At 43.6% G+C, this 19,309-nt stretch overlaps 1 protein-coding gene across 1 annotated transcript; it reads left to right on the forward strand.

Annotated features, from left to right (window-relative positions):
• Window positions 1–445: 445 nt before the first annotated feature.
• Window positions 446–19,146, forward strand: LOC6538300 (lateral signaling target protein 2 homolog). Its single transcript, XM_002098791.3, has 5 exons — window positions 446–1,100; window positions 15,716–15,856; window positions 15,922–16,662; window positions 16,731–17,788; window positions 17,880–19,146. The coding sequence occupies exons 1-5, from the start codon at window positions 1,065–1,067 to the stop codon at window positions 18,856–18,858; spliced, it is 2,955 nt and encodes a 984-aa protein (XP_002098827.1). The 5' UTR covers window positions 446–1,064; the 3' UTR covers window positions 18,859–19,146.
• The last annotated feature ends 163 nt before the right edge of the window (window positions 19,147–19,309 follow it).

Here is a 19,309-nt window from a genome sequence, read left to right on the forward strand (position 1 = left end):
CAAACACCGTGGAAACGAACCTGCAAGCCTAAAGTTTAGTCTACCTTCGAAATTTGGCTAAATTGGAAGTAGTTAGAGTTTTAAATGCATATGCGTATTCCAAATGGGCATACAATTGTGTTAGCTACATGTACATCATGAAGTACTTACCAATAGAGGTAGCGCTATCCTACTTGCTGGAAATGATTCCATATGAAGCAGGATTTAACACTGCTTAATAGATTAACTGTAGATCATAAATTGGTAAAAGTGTATTAATTTATAAACTGTTGAGCTTGAATGTGTAATTTTGTATAATTCACAAGCTTAAAATTGTAAGTCAAGAACATACAGCAGTATCTCATTGCTAGTGTGAACGGCGCAAAATATCTTTTCACATCCGCAGTATTTACCCCGTAACCGAAGAACGCCACACTTCTGGCAGCTACCATTCGCAGACTGCGACTGGTCACATTAATCGAAAAAAAACTTTGCTGCGAACGCACGGACGCTCCGCTGACGACGGAAATCGCATCGCAACGCGAAGGGCGGATGAGTGCTGCGCGAGTTTAATGGAAAAGTTTGCAATCCGAGTCGCCCGACATTCGAGTGGTCAGCCTCCGCTTTGACGCACTGCCTCTGCAGGCCTCCACAGGACAACCGACGCAGTTTCCGCGAGGGAAATGCAGCTCCACTTAATGAGACCGTAGAGTCACGCGTGTGAGGAGCACGAAAAGTGAAAAAGCAAAAAAAAAAAAAAGAAAAGAAAATAAGCGAGAGGAGAACAACAAAAGGCAGGAAAGCAAAGTGCGAAGAGGCCGAGGCATTTAAACAAAATTCACAATAAGTGTTAGAATCAGTAATGTGCATTTAGCAGTTGCCAAACAAATTGCATTTTTTCTTTGTTTTGTTTGGCTCGCATGCGCTTGTGTTGGTGTACAGTGTGTGAGTGAGTGTGTTTGTGTGCGCGAGAGCAAGGACAACAAGAAAGAGCAGCGGAAGAGGAGAAGACGAGCAGCAGAAGGAGGAGGAGGAGCAAAAGCAACAACTGTGGAGCTGCAGCTGGAAAAAAAGAGCTTCCTGCGATGGACACGTTTAAACGTTGGCTAAACAAACCCAAGGTACAGTTGTTGTTTTCTGCTCTTATTTTCGCATAAATTATCAACGATAACCCGATTAGTAGTGCCCTCTTATCACTAAAAATAATAAAAACAAGCAAGAGCGCAGCGCAATTAATTAATAGTGAACTGAACGGAGCGGAGCGCGAGAGAGAGCAACAAATGGTGTCAAATGTGGCTGTGCCTGTGCTTGTGTGTGTTAACTGTGCCGTTGTGACGTTGTGACGTCAGCCTTTGGCCCTGGCTCATTATAATCTAGTGCCCTCTCGCTCGCACCCTGTTAGCCAGCTGGGTTTTAACCGCATTTCGTTTCCGATGATTAATTCGAATTCGCTGACGTTGCAGCAACTGCATCTCGACGTATATTGTTGTTGTTGTTGTTGTTTTTTGCACAATACGTGTGTGCAAACTGCACTCTCAATTCAAATTGGAAACACTCACCAACACATGCACACCCACATGCACATGCCCGAAGTAACAACAAAAACAAATATGGCGCCAGTCCGTTCGTGTTGCAAATTACAAGCAACAGCAGCTAAAGCCAAAGCCAACTAATTTATGTATCTACGCCTGGTAATTTGGGATCTATTCTGTTCCGTTGGCAGCGGGGAAATCCCTCGCTATCTCGCTGTGGAAAATCACTCGAGAAAACAATGTCAAAGCTCCAGCGAACAGTCTATTTATATCCCTCCATCTTACAGTTGAAACTAGCTAAGACGGATCTTTCAGATCCTATTTGAGGATATGATTTAAGCTCATAGCTATCTTATGAAATACTTGCCTAATAACTTAATCATTTACCACATTTTCAATATACATATATCATATGGTATATTGTTATTATCATTCAACTTAGCAAAGTATCCTAAAATGCTATAATATGAAGTGTTTATTGAACTTTTTCGTGAGTGAACTCATGTTGCTCATGAAAAGAATTGTCCCTTGCACACAAGTTCGTCTGTTTCTATTTTAAGAGCCCCCCAATTTCGGGTGTCTGGAATATGTGTACACGGTAAATGTGAACTGCTAGACCCAAGCCTCCAAAAATAAATCGCCGATGGAGCGAGTTTCGTGCCCCTCATACAGTTTTCCTCCCGATCGCTCGTCAATCAGTCAATCCGTTTGACATTTTGATTGCCGTCGCCAGATTTCTATTTGTGCGCGGTGCTCAAGAGTTGGAAAAATGGAATTAGAAGCAATTTACACGCAAATCCATTAAATCAAAGGCAAACACCCTATATGGATATATGTACATATGGCTATACATATGGCTATGGCTGTGCGGTGTGTGTTTCTATATTTGTGTGTTTGTGCGACCTCGGTTACCTGGTGCTGGAGGTCAGTGTCGAGACTTTTGTCGGGTGTTGGTTGGTGGGGCTCCTCCACTCTCGGAATCGAATCGAATGGCAAACAGATGTCTGGACTGATCTGATTTGGTCTGGTCGGGTCTGTGGGCAGAAGGGCCTCGGATGTTTATGTTTTCGAGTGCTCAATAGCCGGGAAGATATTCTATTGTACTGTATCTATAGCTGGCACTTCGATTAGATAAGATTGCACTGAGGGGAGTGGGTGGGATTTGCCTGCGCAGCACGTTTAATAGCAGGTGATCGAAGGGGCTTGGTGTTTATCGATTAACGGGCTTGGTCTACATATATCGAATAACGAACTGGGAATGTATCGTTTAAATCGCAATTTGAAGCACGATTTGCGTTTGTTTTCCATAAATAAAGTTTAACAGCTGGAAAGTCAAATCTATGCGGCTTTAACACCTTAAAACCTTTAGTCAATTAAACGCCAAGAAGAGGTGTTTTCTTTTATAACCCACTTTTATGAACAATTTGAAATGGAAACTTAAATGTAACTTACATTTCGAAACCCCTGATCTTATTGGCAAAACTAAATCCCATAATGAGTTTTTTCTTTTTGGTATTTCCTTGGTTTTTAACTAACACTTTGGCCGTAAATAATTGAAAACTTCGTTAAGACTGTTAGGACTTGGCTGCATGATTTATTACGCTCTAAATGCATTCGGAAATTCCAATTGGCTTTGCAAAAGTGATCAAAGCGAAATGGAAATACGGTTTTCTTCGGTTTACTTTCCGGATGCCTTGTAGTTAGTTGCTCTCTCTACTTTGCTTTGTTAATTAACACACTTCTTCCCCATACCCTCTTCCCCTTTTGGCGCCCACCTCGCATGCAGCTCATAAGTAACGGTACGTTTTCCTTATTTTCTTGGTGGTGAAAAATGGCTTGCAAACGAAACGGAAAATCCACACAGACGTCTTAAGTTTCTGCTTTTCTTTCATACTTGCACATGTGTGTGTGTGTGTTTGCAACTCTTTCGTCTGGCATCAACATCACTGCTCTTCTTTTTCATTCATTGACTGCACACAATTTTTCCGCCGCTGCTTCCTGGTCTTCTTGTCTCTTTCTTTTCTTTTCTTCTTGTCTCGTCTTTGTGATTGTGTCAACTTTCTTTCTCCTGCAAAGTGAGATTCTTGGGCCGAGGTCGCTTTTGTTGCGATTCAAAAATAAACAGAAACAGCACGGCGATAGCGTTGCCAGATGTGTCGCAAGGCATTGCCATATCGAGTTGCATAATCCGAGATTGCTTTGCTTTGTGGTGTGTCAACCCTGTCCGCTGCATTCTATTGCAGCAACGAGAAACTAGCAAACACTGAATGAGTAATTGTGGCGATTTTAACGCGAAGGTTTTACTGCACCAGGAAGTTCACTCAGCTTGCAACAATTTCAAAACATGAGATGGTTTTGCTTTGTGGTGTGTCAACCCTGTTCTTTATTTACACTTTAAAGGCAGTAAAATGCTTAGAAGCTTCCCTTTAAGTGGCACAGATTAATCAGGCGATACAAGTGTAATACCTTTCGGTAGAGTATGCAGTGAATGTAATTGTTTTCACTCTGTCTGTGCATATAAATTTTCATAAAAACGAAACCGACAACGTGCTGAAGGCAGACAAAGGCGAGGAGAAACCGAGACAATGGAGGCTGGGAAAGAGGCGACTGCCCCGAAACCCAGATCCCAAAAAACGCGATCGGATCCGCAGTCAATGGAACTGCCAACTGGCAAACAGGCAACTGGGGGCCACTAAAAACTCTGAAAGAAGGCGGCACGCGCCACAGGCGTCTGTAATTGATTATCTCTGATGTGGCGGCCACTCGATCTATGGGCCCAAAACCAATAGCGTTACATCATTCTCCCATATTTAATTTGCTTGCATAAATACAATATACAATATATATTCCCATCTAAACTCGTACACCGCACATATAGGAAGTATTGTACAGACGATAAAGCAAACACTTTTGTGTTATTTTTTTTTTTTTCGCCTGCCGTTGGATACTTGATTATAAATGTTTGACGATGAATGCATAAATGTATACGTAACGTATGTACAATAATATAAAGCAAAAATAGTGGGTGCGGACTGAATCGTATTTAAGTCAGTGTGAGTGTGAGTGTGAGTGTCTGCCGGTTGATCAGCATTATTGAGCACATGGCTCAGATTCGCATTCGTAGTCAGATTGCGATGGCTGGGCTTTTCCCAGCAGTACTGAGACAAAGGCATTCGTGATGTTCTTCTATGCTATTCTGCTATTGGCAAATACTGAGTAGTTCCTCAGCTTGGTTTCTGGTATTTTTACTCGCTGCTTTTTGGCTGGCCAAACGATATCTCTCTTATGTGTCTTGTGTCTTGGGTTTGTGTGCTTGCCATAAACTCATTTGAAGTTGGCATTGAATTGTTTTACGGCCCGAATCGCCAAGAAACAAAAGTAAGCCATAAAAAAGTGAAATCTATGGGTGGCTGGCAATGTCTGATTTTTGTATTTAATCGTTGCTGGTTTGTGTTTTTTTTTTTTTTTCTGTATCGTTTCTACAATTATTTTCGGTTTTTTCTGAAAACCCCCCCTCTCTTTGAAAGTCTTGAACTCCCCCGGATTTTTGGAGCATGTTGCAAAGGTGTGCAATTAAAGTCTGTTGCGTCGTCAGCACGAAAATCGGCCATTAACACAATAAACTCTGACTTGTGGCTTACAACAAAAGCATAAAAGTAAAAAAATTACCCACAAAACAATTAAACATGAGCTGGCAAAATGGAAATTACAACAACGAAAGCCGTTTAACAATTTAAGCCTAAGAAAGTCATGACTGGACGACTATAACTAGCTGAATGAACCAAGAAAATCGAGGGGGGAAGCTCTCTCCTTAGCCAGCTTTATAAAATTAACTTATTTACGCTTTCTTAACTTAAACTTATGGCCGAGGAAACGAGAGCGAAGAGTAAAACTTTTCTGACAAAAGTGAAGGAAGTTAAGTGCCAGAAAAGTCAGCCCTCTGGGTAATGGCAACCGATTATAATGCCCATTTCTGTTTCAATGATGCGGATACAGTGCGTTTCGCAATCTCAACCACATTATGAAACGACCTTACAAGTAAATAATTACGATAAATAGAAAGATAAACACCAAAGAAACCTGTTGAGCGAGAGCTCTTATTACACCAATATTTTGTGTTCACTTGCTTGGTTTTGTTTGCTTTCAAAGCATTATTGCTTTTTTTTTTTAACTAACCCCATAAAATGTTTGGATCATCATTAAATGCATTAAGAACGTACGTTGCATATGTTTATTCATTCAGTCATTGAGTTTACCCCATTTAATGCAATCTCTACCATATTTGCTAACTTCATTTACCGCTCTGCTGTTCTGAAAGCAACTACATATTACACCTCTTGTACAAATAAAGCAAGTTGCCTCAAGCTCATTTTCACCATCTGCGCCATGAATGGACTCGGTGCGTATACGACCCGTTGGACAACACATTTAATGCACTGCAACAATGTGTTTGTAGCTCTGTACTCGTGCTTGTGTTTGTGTTTGTGTTTGTGCTTGTGTTTGCTTGTGGTTGTGAGAATGTCTGCTTGTTGCTCGTGCCAGCAACAACAACTACAGCGATAGTAGCAACAGAAACAAAAACAACAACGAGAGCAACCTGTATCTGTATCTTGCGGTGCATTTAATTTGGGCCATATTGACATGTGCCGCCACTGCCGGCGTCACCGTTAACGACTTTTGCTTCTGCTCGCCGCTGGCCTCAATTCGGTGTTCTAGTCTGGTCGAATATAAAGTAAAGGCCGCCAAGGTGGGCCACAAATGTCGACTGTTGACTGCCAAGTCAACATTACGAAAGTCTTGATAAACAGCATTCTGATGGAAGTCGCCTGAAGGCGACTCTGAGATACCACTGACTGCTGACTGCACGACAGGCATTTGTCATTTCTAATCACTATTCAAATTATGAATTAAAATGTTGACTGCGGCTTATGCTAAAGATTTTGACATAGATTCGACTCATAATTATCATTACACGGGTATCATTAGGTTTATGGATAATTAATTCGAATGGAATCTTGGAAAGGAAAGCGAAATGTCATGATAAACAGCATTCTTTGTTCCAATCACTGTTGAAATTATATGAAAACGTGATGACTAAAGCTTGCATGGCAATCTGAAAAGAATTTGACATGGATTACAGATTGATATTATAATAATTTTTATCAGCTTTTAAGGTAATTAAAGCAATCTTTGTTCTGGAATTCAGGGCAATAACTTATCATTCGCAAGAATTTATCAAAGAATTTGTCAGTTCTGGTAAATGTTCTAGTTACAAACGATGCGGAAAACATTAGTTGTTTTTCTTATAAGAAAGGCGTACACTTTACAATTTTTCGAAGCACCTCTATTAGATTACAGCATCTAATTCCACACTTTTGCACTTGAGGTCATCGCATTGCGAATCTCTTAAGCGTATTCCTCTGTAACGACGGCACGTGATCGGGCTTTTTACTTCGTCACATTCAGCTAAACCATTTTATTTGCTTTGGATGATTTAATCAACTTGTTTTGAGTGTCTTGTTCCCTGACCCTGCTTCTAATTTCCCGCGGGAAACACTTATGACAGAACGCGAGTCTGTTTCTTTTGTCAGCTTACTAGCAACTTTTCCACTGGGGGAAAAATATGAAATTAACACGAAATTAGTTGATAATACAGGCCACATATGTCCAGTGGTCCCTGGTGTCCAAGTATTCGTGATCCACGCGCTATTTAGTGGGTTTATTGACGCATTAAGTCGGTCCAGAGAATATACACAATATACTGATAAAGGAAATCTACGTATAGACAATGTGTATTCATGAATTGAGCTCACGTAGCTTTGTGAATCGTGCCGAAAACACTGATTCTACAGAAATAGTGACTAAGATAGCATTGATCGATTGCAAAGGGAAAAATGAATTTCACAACTCTCGTGGAACTTAAATATCTATTAATTTCACTTAGACTTCATTGTTTCAAATAGAAGAAACCCCCGAATTCCTATCTTTTTTAACCTATTTAAGGCAGTAAGCAAACAAACCTAATCAGTAAAAGCTATTTAAACTCGATTTATTTACATTAGTAGAGAATCACAGCTGATAGCTATATATTTATTTATTTAAAGTGGGTGCTTGTTTTTCAGCAATATTTGTATTATTACCGCAAACAGGAAATAATTATATGCAACATGATTATGGCGATTACAATGATGATTTTCAACCGAGATGTGATGTTAGTGAACGTAGATTCTCTGAGATCCCATCGATTAAGTCGTTATCTCAATAGCTGGTCGCGAGCTTTCCCATGACATTATTTCCTTCTGAATATAGAAACTTGAGTAATTTTCCACTGTTACTGACAATAAGTATGCTCTTTTCATTGTGATTGCACATCGGGCTTCGGTATTCAGTTTGTCCCGTCTTTATCTGACTCTAAAAACACATGTAGTCCATTTCTGTCGGCTATATCTTACATTTCCGATAAGATTGTGTAACATTTCCAAAACGAAAATCAAAAAATCAAATAATTTAGTGCACGCTCGCGGCTTTGCTTGGTTGGGTTCCCTTCTGTTATTTAGCTCAGTTCGATTATTTTCTTTATTTACTCGCCTTTTTGCGGAAGGCAGGGCTTGTAAATGCTGGTTAAATATTGGTTAGCAACTTTATCCTCATATTTATTCAGTAATTTCCTGTTACCGCTGCTGTGCAGCCAACAAATACAGAAACTGAAATTACTTTACAATGTTTTCATAGTGATTGCGGTCCGTGTTATCACAACTGACGTCGACTGAAGGCTGTCAGGGCTTTACTCGTCTTATTGATCACTTTTCCTTGCACTCTATCACTCTGCCACCAAACTGATAATTTAGTTTTACAGGTCAACTGCTGAAAAACCCCGTTCCACGACTGAAACTCTCTGGCTGTTGCTCAATACCTGACCCAAGGTGGACCACCACTTGGTTCATTGGCCATCTCGGCGAGGAGATTGTGCCAAGGCAGTCTACGTGCCCGCCGTCTCCGTCGCCACCGCCACTACCATCGATATGTCAATTATTCGTTACGCTTTTTGCCAGACGTGCAGACAGTTTCCCAAAATAAAAACGCTTTTCAAATGGCCAAACAAACGGTCAGTCGGGGAAAAGTAAAAGCGGTGAAATTTTCACATTCACAACGAGTCGATCTCCTCGAGGAGTCTGAAGTGAGTGCAATGGCCATTCCACACCAATCCACTCCACTCCAGCTGCCCAGTCACTCCACAGCTGTGGACTTGGAAGCCACTCTCCTACTTTCGAATGGCGGCGGTTTCAATAGCGGATTGCATTACGCCCGCTAGACACCGCCGGCCATTGCGTCCCACTTATTACCTAATCCCAAACCCAATCCCAATCCCAATCCGCGGCAGAAAGCGCCCCTGCTTATCAGTTTGCCGGCGACACTTTGTTGCATAGCAAATGCAAAGGCAGAAAATATCACTGATATTAACTTGTTCACATCGCAACGCCCTTTTCTCCCAGTGCAACTGCTGATTACATAAGGCGGCACAGCGCGTCTAGGTCTCACTTTTTTCTTGCCGTGTCTGTGGCCGGCATATCAATGAGAGGAGCGGGAGATCGGATGCGCGTGTGGACGCCAACGCCCACGTACTGCACGTACAGCTGGTACGACTGGAGACCGCCCCCTTCCGAAATCCGCTGTTTGGTTACTCAATTATCGAGACTTCCGAGTGACGGACGGACGCACTTTAACCCCCGCTGGAAAGTGAAAGCGATTTGCGGTTTATCCTCTCAGTTGTCATTCGAAACATTCGGAGTGGAGCAGGGGGTATTATCTATCGGTGGCAGTGTCAAGATTATTAAATACCAGTGACAGTGGCAGTGGCTCACAGCCACATGGAAAATCCCAGCCAGCTGCGATGGCAGGAGGAGAAGAAGCCATTGAAAGAGCGGCGCGGTGGGGGAATCGAATCCACATTTCGATACGCATGGCTCCAGAAAGGTGAAATGTAATCCCTAAAGTTTAAGGTTAATCTGATTAGTGCTACTGCAGTGGATTCAGGGGATTCCATAAAGTTATTAAAGTACTAGAAAGTTGCGAGTTTCTCAAACGCTTGCTATCGAGTAACACTCGTGAAAACAAGTTTGTTAACTTAACTTAAACTTAAAATGTTTGTTGTGTAAAATATAAATAAGTTTTTGCAATATTTCATTAAATCGAACTTTACAGATCTCCAAATAATCTGCAAATAATTCAACCGGAATCAACCTGTTGATACGTTAAAAAAAAAGCAAAACAAGCTGCGAAATAAGCGGTGACATAGTGATTTTAAAAATGTGTGGCCCGTTTGGTCTCAGTTTATCATCGATTGCGACACATTTTTTGGGGCCTCATGAATATGCAATGGGGCTGATGATATGACCTCTTTCTCCGCCCGAATACCCCTCCCCCCCTTTGTACGCCCACAATGCCCAATCTTTGCGTCTTTCTCCGCTCCCGAGGTCTGCCGCCCATCCATTATTATCCAATTTATTTAATGGGTTTTATTGGCATTCGTCTCTTGGGCGCATTTTGTCATCTCTTCCGCATTGATTTGCCTTCGCCAGCTGTTTTCCGCTCTTTTTGCCCTTTTCTGCTTCTGCTTCTGCATTTACATTGGATAATTTCGATATGCAAATTTTCCGTTCGATTTGTTAAGAAACTGAATTAATTATGACATAATAAAAAGGCCACTGGTTTGGCTGCATCTGATCGTATCGGTGTTCGCCAAGCAAAGTGTGAATTTTGTGGGCAATCAAACGGTTCGTTCAACTCTGCGCAGTTTACCGAAAATAAAAATCCTTAAAACGACTTCCGGTTTATCCGTTTGCAAGGGTTATAATTTGTATAATTTACCCGCGCACTTTGTTTGCCCAGAGTTGAATGCACCCGCGATAATTCGATTTATTTGTGCTCGGTTTGTACATTTTACTTCTTATTTTTGCTGGCAAATTTGAATTTTATGCTTCTTGGGCTGCAATCACTATGTATGGCGATATGTCCTGTATAAAGCATATCCGTTGTTCCCTTTTGGTTGCCATGTATTTGTACATAAATAACCATTGTATATATGGGCTGGCTATCTGCTGTGCTGATATTGAATCTTTATATTTACGCGAGTAGCTTTCGTTTGTTTATCAAGCTCATTTATTTATATACGATTTGACCGTGACTCAGTTTTCACTCGGTCTTTCTCTTTTCGTCTGGTGGATTGTTTGCATGCATAGGGGATACAGCGAAATTCCTCTTAAAACATTAAAGATGTTGTAATGCAACTTCTACAGAATTACTGTATATCGCTCTGCGCATTTAATACCTTAAAGGTGTTGGTTAGTCATACGAATGATTACCTGATTAGCCGATTCCTAGAACTCAATCTTCGCATTGCTTTTACCCTATATCACAAGCAAAAGGGGGGTGTCTAACCAGTAAACCTACACAATTGATTAGAGTTACAGGTTTTTTACTTGTATTAACTGCGACGCATTTTCCGATAGTGTTTATTACCGGTTAATAATAGTAACTGCAAGTTATCTTTTCTTCATCTCAACGTGTTTTGATTTATAAATATTATAGTTAGCTAATGAGCGAATTCACGTGAGATTGCTATATGAATGCAAATAGTTTACAATTATTGTTAACTTTTCCCATTTGTTTTTTAATTATATCTTTTGGCGCATTCACGTGAGTATCTACGATATAAATGAAATTAATGTTTCTAAAGCCTTTCGATTATATTTGCATTAAAAAGTCATTGATTTTTGGTTTTGTACAACATCGCATGACACATTCACGTGAATTTATTTGATCTATTGAATGCGAAACGTTAGATGAAAAATTATGAGTAGCTTGCCAGTTTTAGCACTTGCATTTGATATTTGAAATTTGAGCCAATTAAATTACTCGCTTAATTTGCAGTCGAGCAGCGCGAATTGTGCAGAAATTGAATTCAATTGATCGGTGGTTCCCAGCTCGAGAGGTAGTTCTCCAGACGTATCCCCTCAATTAACCGATGACAACCGGGTGCCAGGTGCCGGGACCAAATTGGAATCGTTAGGGGGTCACGACATTCGCCCTGCGTATTCACCTCCAGCGCCATTTTTAGAGAATCTCCTCAATTGGCCAATGCAAAATGTCCAATTGAAATCGTAGCGAAATGCCAGCAGTGCCAGCTGTCTTAAAAAGTACAAATCGTGCGAATATTCCAATGTCAAGTGCGTGTTTCAGTTCCACAGAGTTCTTTTTGCGTCAGCAAACGCGGCGTGGCTTTGGTCCTTCGAGTGCGAAAGCCTTCGGAGCCAAAGGGACAGATACAAAGGCTGGCTGTCTCGCCTGTGTCCTTGCCGTTGGCTGCCATCAAGGATACAAGGATACAGATACACATAGAGGGACAGATACCGATACAGATGGTGGGGCAAAGGGGTGGAGAAGCAGCCTGTTGCGCGTGTCATGGTCACCACTGCGGACAGCTGTGACGTCAGGCAGATGTCCTTATGGTCAGATGACTGAAATCGCACGCTCGTTTGCCTCATTTTCCGGATAATTAATTTCTTTGACTGTGCTGCACAAATTTCACTAAGGCATAATTACTTAGCGTGCATTTTAAAATAAACAATTGACTGCCATAAATAAGTTTTAAAATCAGGTCACTCCCAAGATCAGTACTCATAAAATCTAGCATTTTTTCTTAACTTTTAAAGACTATTTAATTTTAGGTTGGCATTTGCTGATAAACCGTTTTTGTTACAACGTCTGCAACAGCGTGCAATTAGAAAGTTGAACTCATAATATCTCATTACTCATAATTGAAGGCTTCGACCGTATTTCTCAACTGGCGGCGTGACTACTTCCTTTTATGATTTGCATTTCGAGTTTGCTCAGGCGTCATTTATTTTCCTCTTCAACTGGAACTAAAAGTGGTTCTCACCCACATCTACATCAAGTCGAGCAGCAAATTTCAGCAAGTTTCACCTCCATTTGCGATACGGCTCTATATCTCAAGGCGTCCATATGAGTGTTGTTCTGTTATCGTCCGTAAACAGCAAATGGCTGGTTGGTAAGGAGAGCGGAGAGGGGGGTTACTCACCTTTAATTAGCTGATTGAACACAAACCAGTTGAAACAACAATTAAAATACTTGACAAAGGCAGCTTCCAGCCGGATGATATGCAAATAACCCCGGTGGATGTGGATAAACACAAATGTGCTGCTCAGATATTAACAAATTGGGATATGAAACCAAAGGTGTGGTCTGTTTTTAGAGGTAAACAGTGTCAAAGAACTTTTGCCATATCGCCTTGCGAATCAATTCCTCAAATGTTTGCCCTCTTTCTGCCCAAATTTAATGTGTAAATAAAACTGCCTAATATTTTATCACGACTTTGGCAAGCAGCAGCAGTTTGCCAAAATTCAAGATTCGCAATGAATAAGTCACGAAGTCCCATTTCCACTCAACTTTGCCAGAAGTGCCAGCAAAATCCTTGGAGTCGTACCTCCTCCAACTTTTGTTCGTTTCGCTTGGCTTGAAACGAGCTTCAAATTTTTAATTACCATTTAACATTTGCCTTTTTGTCAGCCGCTGTTGCCGGGGTTTTTAACTCTTTAATTACATTTGGGATTTGGCTAAATGCTTTTATGTATTTATGAGGCATGTAAATGGCTTTTGATAATAATTCATTATTAACTTCAAGGCTTAGAGTACAGTGCGAAAGAATGTTGTGTCGCTTTTCAGCGACTTTTTAAAAGTATAATTAGACTGCCTGCTTATCACAAGCTCTGACTTAAAATTCTTCAACACACTACACAGTGTAGGCAAATTTCTAAATTATGGAATTATGTGTAGTTCCCCGGTACTCAGTATTATCAGTATTACTTTTTATCAACTGTATTAGGTACCTTCCTTATCCTCTCTATATGGCACATTCTCATACATGGAACTCCCTTCCTGCCCCGCTGCCAACCAGTTTGTGTCCAAATTGCGACGCTAATTAATGGCTACAACGACTGGCACTTACAAAAAGTGGCTGGCATCGACAACGTTTTGGCCAACGTTGGTCGTCATGACGGCCAAAAGAATATGGGAATGGGAGCGGGAATTCCGGCAGGGGTAGTGAGGTGGTGAGGGGAGTCTTCTTGGACAGTCATTGAACTATTTACGCATGGCCTTGCTCAATTTATATAATTTATAATTCTCAATTAGATTGCTTATTCTTTTTCTGCCACCACTGCCATTCCCCATTCCCCAACGCGTTTCGCTGGCAAAGTGAGTGACTGAGACGGAGAACAAAACACACGCCAAATCGAACCTCAAACATTATACGATTTTTAGAGCTTTGCCCATTCGATTGTTGTGTAAACAAATGGCAAAAAAAAAAGAAGAAAACAAAGGAAAACAAACTTTACCCTTGGGCCTATGACGAAATGTAAAAAACGAATACGAATACGAGTACGATATTCTGCATTGATTCATCGAATCGCGTGGGGTGATTCATTCATAACCACTCACTTGCAATGGCTCATATGGAATCATAGTTACTTTTTCATACTTCGTGGCGTAACTGCACGACAAAAAACCATTTCTTTATTAAAATAAAAATGTTAGCAGAAATAGGAAACATTAAGTTTTAGCTCTAATCAATGCCTCAATGATTTCTTCCAAGAGACTGAAATTTACGTTCACAAAGTTTAGATTTTGAATGATTTTAGGAATATGAATGATTTTCTTTTAGTTTTTTCATGTGTGGAAATCCAACTGCTATCGTAATTAGTCTTTGTTGTGGCACAAATTTCCCTTGAACAACTCACCAGCTATACCCAGTACATATATTCGTATTCGGAATCGGATTCGTATTCGAATGTGAGTTAAAGTTTTGTGGACGCCCGCCAACACCTCGAACCTCCGGCTCATTGACAAGCGACTACCTTTAACTCGCAAACTCGCAACGAGCGAGCCAGCGATAAAAAATAAAAAAAAAAAACCTGCCAAACTGCGCAGTTTTGGGTTTCGAGGCGGAGAGTCAACGCTTTTGACTCGGACTCGACGTGTTTACCTTTATAATAAACACATTTCGCTTCGTGCATTCGTTTCCTTTCCACCACGGCCAGCTGCTCTTGCCGCTTTCAATATTTAAGCGGAGCACATATGCGAAACACTGAAACACTGAAACAATCCAACACAACAGCACAACAACAACCTGACAACCGAACAACTCACACACAATGGCCGGTGAAAACAAGTTCAACCGCCGATAACTTGCTTTATCGCCAGGCTCTCCGCTCCTCCGGCACTTTACCATACCCCGTACTACTCGCTGGTTAGGTACATCTCGTGCGATTTGTTGGGGTTGGCAGCCCCGCTTAAGTAGAGCCACGTGATTTAATGGATCATTGAGATTTCAGGCACATCGCGGCTAAGCCCACTTGTTGCATGTTGAATGGGAAAAAGCTCATCCAAGCTCATTGCATCATCGCAGTGGGCTGGTGGCTTCCCCTTTGCTCTTCCTTACACATGAGGCACATAATTGTTATTCGTGGCATCAGCTTACAGCAGCGGTTGCAAAATCGATGGAGGTGATCTTACAGTGGCCATCAAACTTATTGCATCAAAACTAGATTTTTACATTCGTTCCCCACTATCTTGAAAGTCAATCAGTTTGTTAGCGACTTTAAGAGTGTCATGTAGTTACTAAGAATAAGATGAATCGTAGTAAAACAACTTTGCGTATGAGTGATTTTTCCTACAAATATTTAAAGAACATTTTTCGCAATTCTCTCTCTCTCTCTCTCTCTCTTGTCGAATGCAAAGTGTGATTTATTATTTTGAGCCGCATTGTAAGGCCCCAATATTAGCATACGTGATATGTGGATCTGTTGTGAAATCAATGAAAATTAGTGGTGCTAATTAAGCCGGTCGTATGTATGCTTGGATGATAGCGTCTACGTGTTTAGTGGCTTATTGAGTCATCCTTATCGCCATTCGGCTATCGTGTACCACATCCAATACAACGGCAACCCCATCATAACCCATTGCAGTTGTCACACGATCCCTCAAGTTCAGCAATCATCCATTATAATTTGTTGCACTCGCGGAGCGATAAGCTGCCATTGAGTTGAGTTAGGGGAAAACGAGAGAAAGGCACTGCTTATCTACGTCCAATTACTCATCCAAATTTCATCTCCATTTTATTTTTACAGGCTGATGACAAATCGCTGCTGGCCCGCTTCTTCCATGCGGATCGCTCCCTCACAGCGGTGGCCAGTGAGTTGGACAGCTTCGATGGACGCGCAGAGCCGGATCGATGCACCAGACTGGTCAGCAGACTGCGGCAGAATCAGGTGGGTTTCGGCAAGAGTGGAATCTTAAGTGAACATCAAAAACATAATTGCATTTCTGTTTACAGGACAAAGTGCTGGCCATCACGAACTTGATAATGGAGGAACTACTCGGCGAAGATCGTGATCCGCGTGCCTTTCGCGCCAAGTTCCCCGAGGAGGTACTCCAGGAGAACTTGGCCGGGCAACTGTGGTTCGGCGCCGAGTGCCTGGCAGCAGGCTCCTCGATTATGAACAGGGAGACAGAGAGCAAGGAGATGCGACCACTGGCCCAAGCGGTGACCAAGAGCTTGGGTAACGTGCGCGTCCTATTGAGGGATCAGTGTCTGAAGAACAATGTGCCGAACAGCAAGACACTGCATCTGGACTTAAACGACTCCACCACGGAGCAGCTATACGAGAGTCTGAAGATCTTCGACCGACTGTTTGCAGAGTTTGAGTTGAGCTATGTGAGCGCTATGGTGCAGGTGAAGTCTCGCCATGAGTACGAGATGCAGCAGTGGATAGGAGTGCTCTTCTCGGAGACGCTGCAGCGAGCTCTGAAGATCGGGCTGCTCGACCAGGAGATGGTGGATGCCTTCGATCCCGGACTAATGTTCTCCATTCCACGGCTGGCCATTGTTGCTGGCTTGGTGGTCTATGCCAAGGGACCGCTCAACATGGACATGCCGGGTGATCAGCTGTCGGAGATGTTCCGTCCCTTCCGCACAATCCTCATCAAGATCCGCGATCTCCTGCGTAATCTCAACAACCAGGAACTGTATCAGCTGGAGAAGCTTCTGTGTACCAACGAGGACATCAACACTAAGGTGGGTTGACCTAAACTTAAAGTCAAAAGCGACAATTTAAATCCTAATAAATCCCTAATGTATTCCAGGTGCCACTTGGCTCGAGCAGCATTGAAGCGCCCAGTCCAGAGCACAGCGCCCATCCTACGACCAGCAGTAGCCAAAACAATAACAACAGCAGTAACAACAACCACAGCAGCAGTAGCTCCACCACCACCACCATGGGGACAACAAGTACGCACAGGACCGTGGAGCGGCTGGTGGATCAGCGAAACAACAACCATAATAGCAACAGCAACAGTAGCACTAATCCAACAGTGGAGGGAGCTACGCTGCGCTCTCCGTCCATGTTGTCGCTGTCGCCCACCAGCACGCCCACCGCCTCGCCTGCCCCCTCGCCCACACCCTCGCACTCGATAGCCTCGACATCCTCGGCGGCGACAAGTTCCACTAATCCGCCAGCGGACTGGAGCGATGGCGATGATGAGGACGAAGACGACGACGATATTGAAGTGGATGAAGAGGATCTGGAGAGCAGCGACGATGACACGGACGAAGAGCAGTTGCTCAAGGACATCGTGGCGGCGGACTGTGCCTCCGGTTACCTCATACCCAACACCAATCTGGGCAATCTGCTGCAGCCCCAAGAGGTTCCTCTCACGGACAACTTCGTGGCCAGCGAAGATGACGAGTACGGAACGACAGAACAGCAGGGTCACCAGGGACTCGAGGAGGAAGAGCCCAGCACCAGTGCTGCCATGCTGGCGGCCACCCGCACCTTGCAGCGGCTGCGCCTGCCCAGCAGCGACACCGAACCCCTGGCAGAGCCCACGACAATCAAAGCGACCGAGGAGCATATGCAGCAGCCAAGCGGTCGCCATCGGGAGAGCCACAGTCACCGCCATCACCAACGCCACCATCATCACCACCATCACCGTCATTCTCATCAGCATCAGCATCGGCAGCCACATCCGCATCGCACAACGCGCAGTGGTCGCAAGCGATGCAGCCTGGAAGCTGTGGATCCGGAAACAATTCAGCCCGAGCGTGAGCAGAACCTAGCCAGCGGCGATACCAGTGCCGCCTCCTCGCTGTCCGATGATGTGTCACTGGCCATGCGCAACACAACGGCGCGCCTCAAGTTCAAGTAAGTAGTATTTTTGATAAAATAATGCTCACAAGTTGTGGTTTTTATTCTCTACTTAAAGTATTAAACTAATCAATTTTTCAATCTATAGAAGCACCGAGAACCTGCTGCACCGCCTGTTCGTCTGCATCGCCGGGGTGGCCGACCAGCTGCAAACGAACTTCGCCTCCGATTTGCGCCAGATCCTGCGCAGCGTGTTCCTCATGAACATGTCGTCCGCCCAGGAGGAGATTGACATACCGGAAAAGACAAAGGAGTCGGAGCTGTTCGAGTTCCGGGCCTCCGAGAACGATGTGATACAGGAGAGCGCCGGCTCCAACCAAAGCATTTACTCAGCCGAGGAAGTAAATCCCGAGCTGGACAACGTGTTCAGCGCCGGCGGTGGCAATCAAGCCACTGGTCAGCGCCATTCCGCCGGCGCCAGTATGCAGCGAAATAATACCATTGATCTGGCGAATCAGCCTGGCGAAGGAAGTCCCAGTGGAGCAACGATGGCCACGAGTCGCTCGCATGTGACGCGTAGTCGGAGTCTGGGGGATCAGGAGGCAGCCAGCTCGGCCACCAGCAGCACTGCACACTTGCGTCAGCAGGAGCAGCAGCAGCAGCATCAGCAATTGCAAATCCAATTGCAGCGACAGCGCAACAATTCCGTGGGCAGTAACACGCCCTCAAGCGCATCTTCCACTAGCTCCAGCTCCGAGCAGAACTCCCCGGTGAGCGCCAGGAGTGGCAGTCGCCGACGCCTGCAAAGCAACAACGAAACCCAGATGCCCTCTTCGGCAACGAGCACCTCAGCCACGCTTTCCCCTCCGGCCTGGATACCCGATGGCAAGGCACCGCGCTGCATGGCCTGCCAGACGCCCTTCACTGCCTTCCGCCGGCGTCATCATTGCCGCAACTGCGGTGGAGTCTTCTGCGGCGTCTGTTCCAACGCCTCCGCTCCGCTGCCCAAGTACGGACTGACCAAGGCGGTTCGCGTCTGCCGGGACTGCTATGTGCGCGAGGTGCGCTCCGGCATGGGTGTCCAGGGAGTCCAGAGGGTTCAGAGCGTTCAGGCCAGCGCCTCTTAGGACTGGCCAATGGCGCTAGAAGGCGCAGCTGACGACCAAAAATGTGGCCGAGATGGAGGAAAAGCAAACTGTGAATCGCAATTGTTCCGCAAACATTGTTTTCTTTATTTTATACGTAATCCTAATCCCATGCGAAGGGGCCACATGACCACAGCCAGGGCCCGCGTATATAGATCATATATATCTTAAATATATATAAACCCTAGCTATATATTTTTTATTTCCAAACCAATGACCAACTGAGCGTCTATCAAACGAGTCTACAATAAAGCTTCGAACTAAACTAAACGATATTTGTTCATATCAGAAGATAGCGCCAGCTATAAGTTCGGCTTGCATTTTTTAACTATCACATTTTGTTTTCCGTTCTCCGTTTTGTTTTGGGACATAGGGAAGCACCTTTTAGAGTGGACAAGAGTTTTTTACCCGTAAGCTTTAACTTTGCAAAATC

The sequence above is a fragment of the Drosophila yakuba genome, chromosome 3R, assembly GCF_016746365.2.
Source record: "Drosophila yakuba strain Tai18E2 chromosome 3R, Prin_Dyak_Tai18E2_2.1, whole genome shotgun sequence".
Taxonomy (NCBI): Eukaryota; Metazoa; Arthropoda; class Insecta; order Diptera; family Drosophilidae; genus Drosophila; species Drosophila yakuba.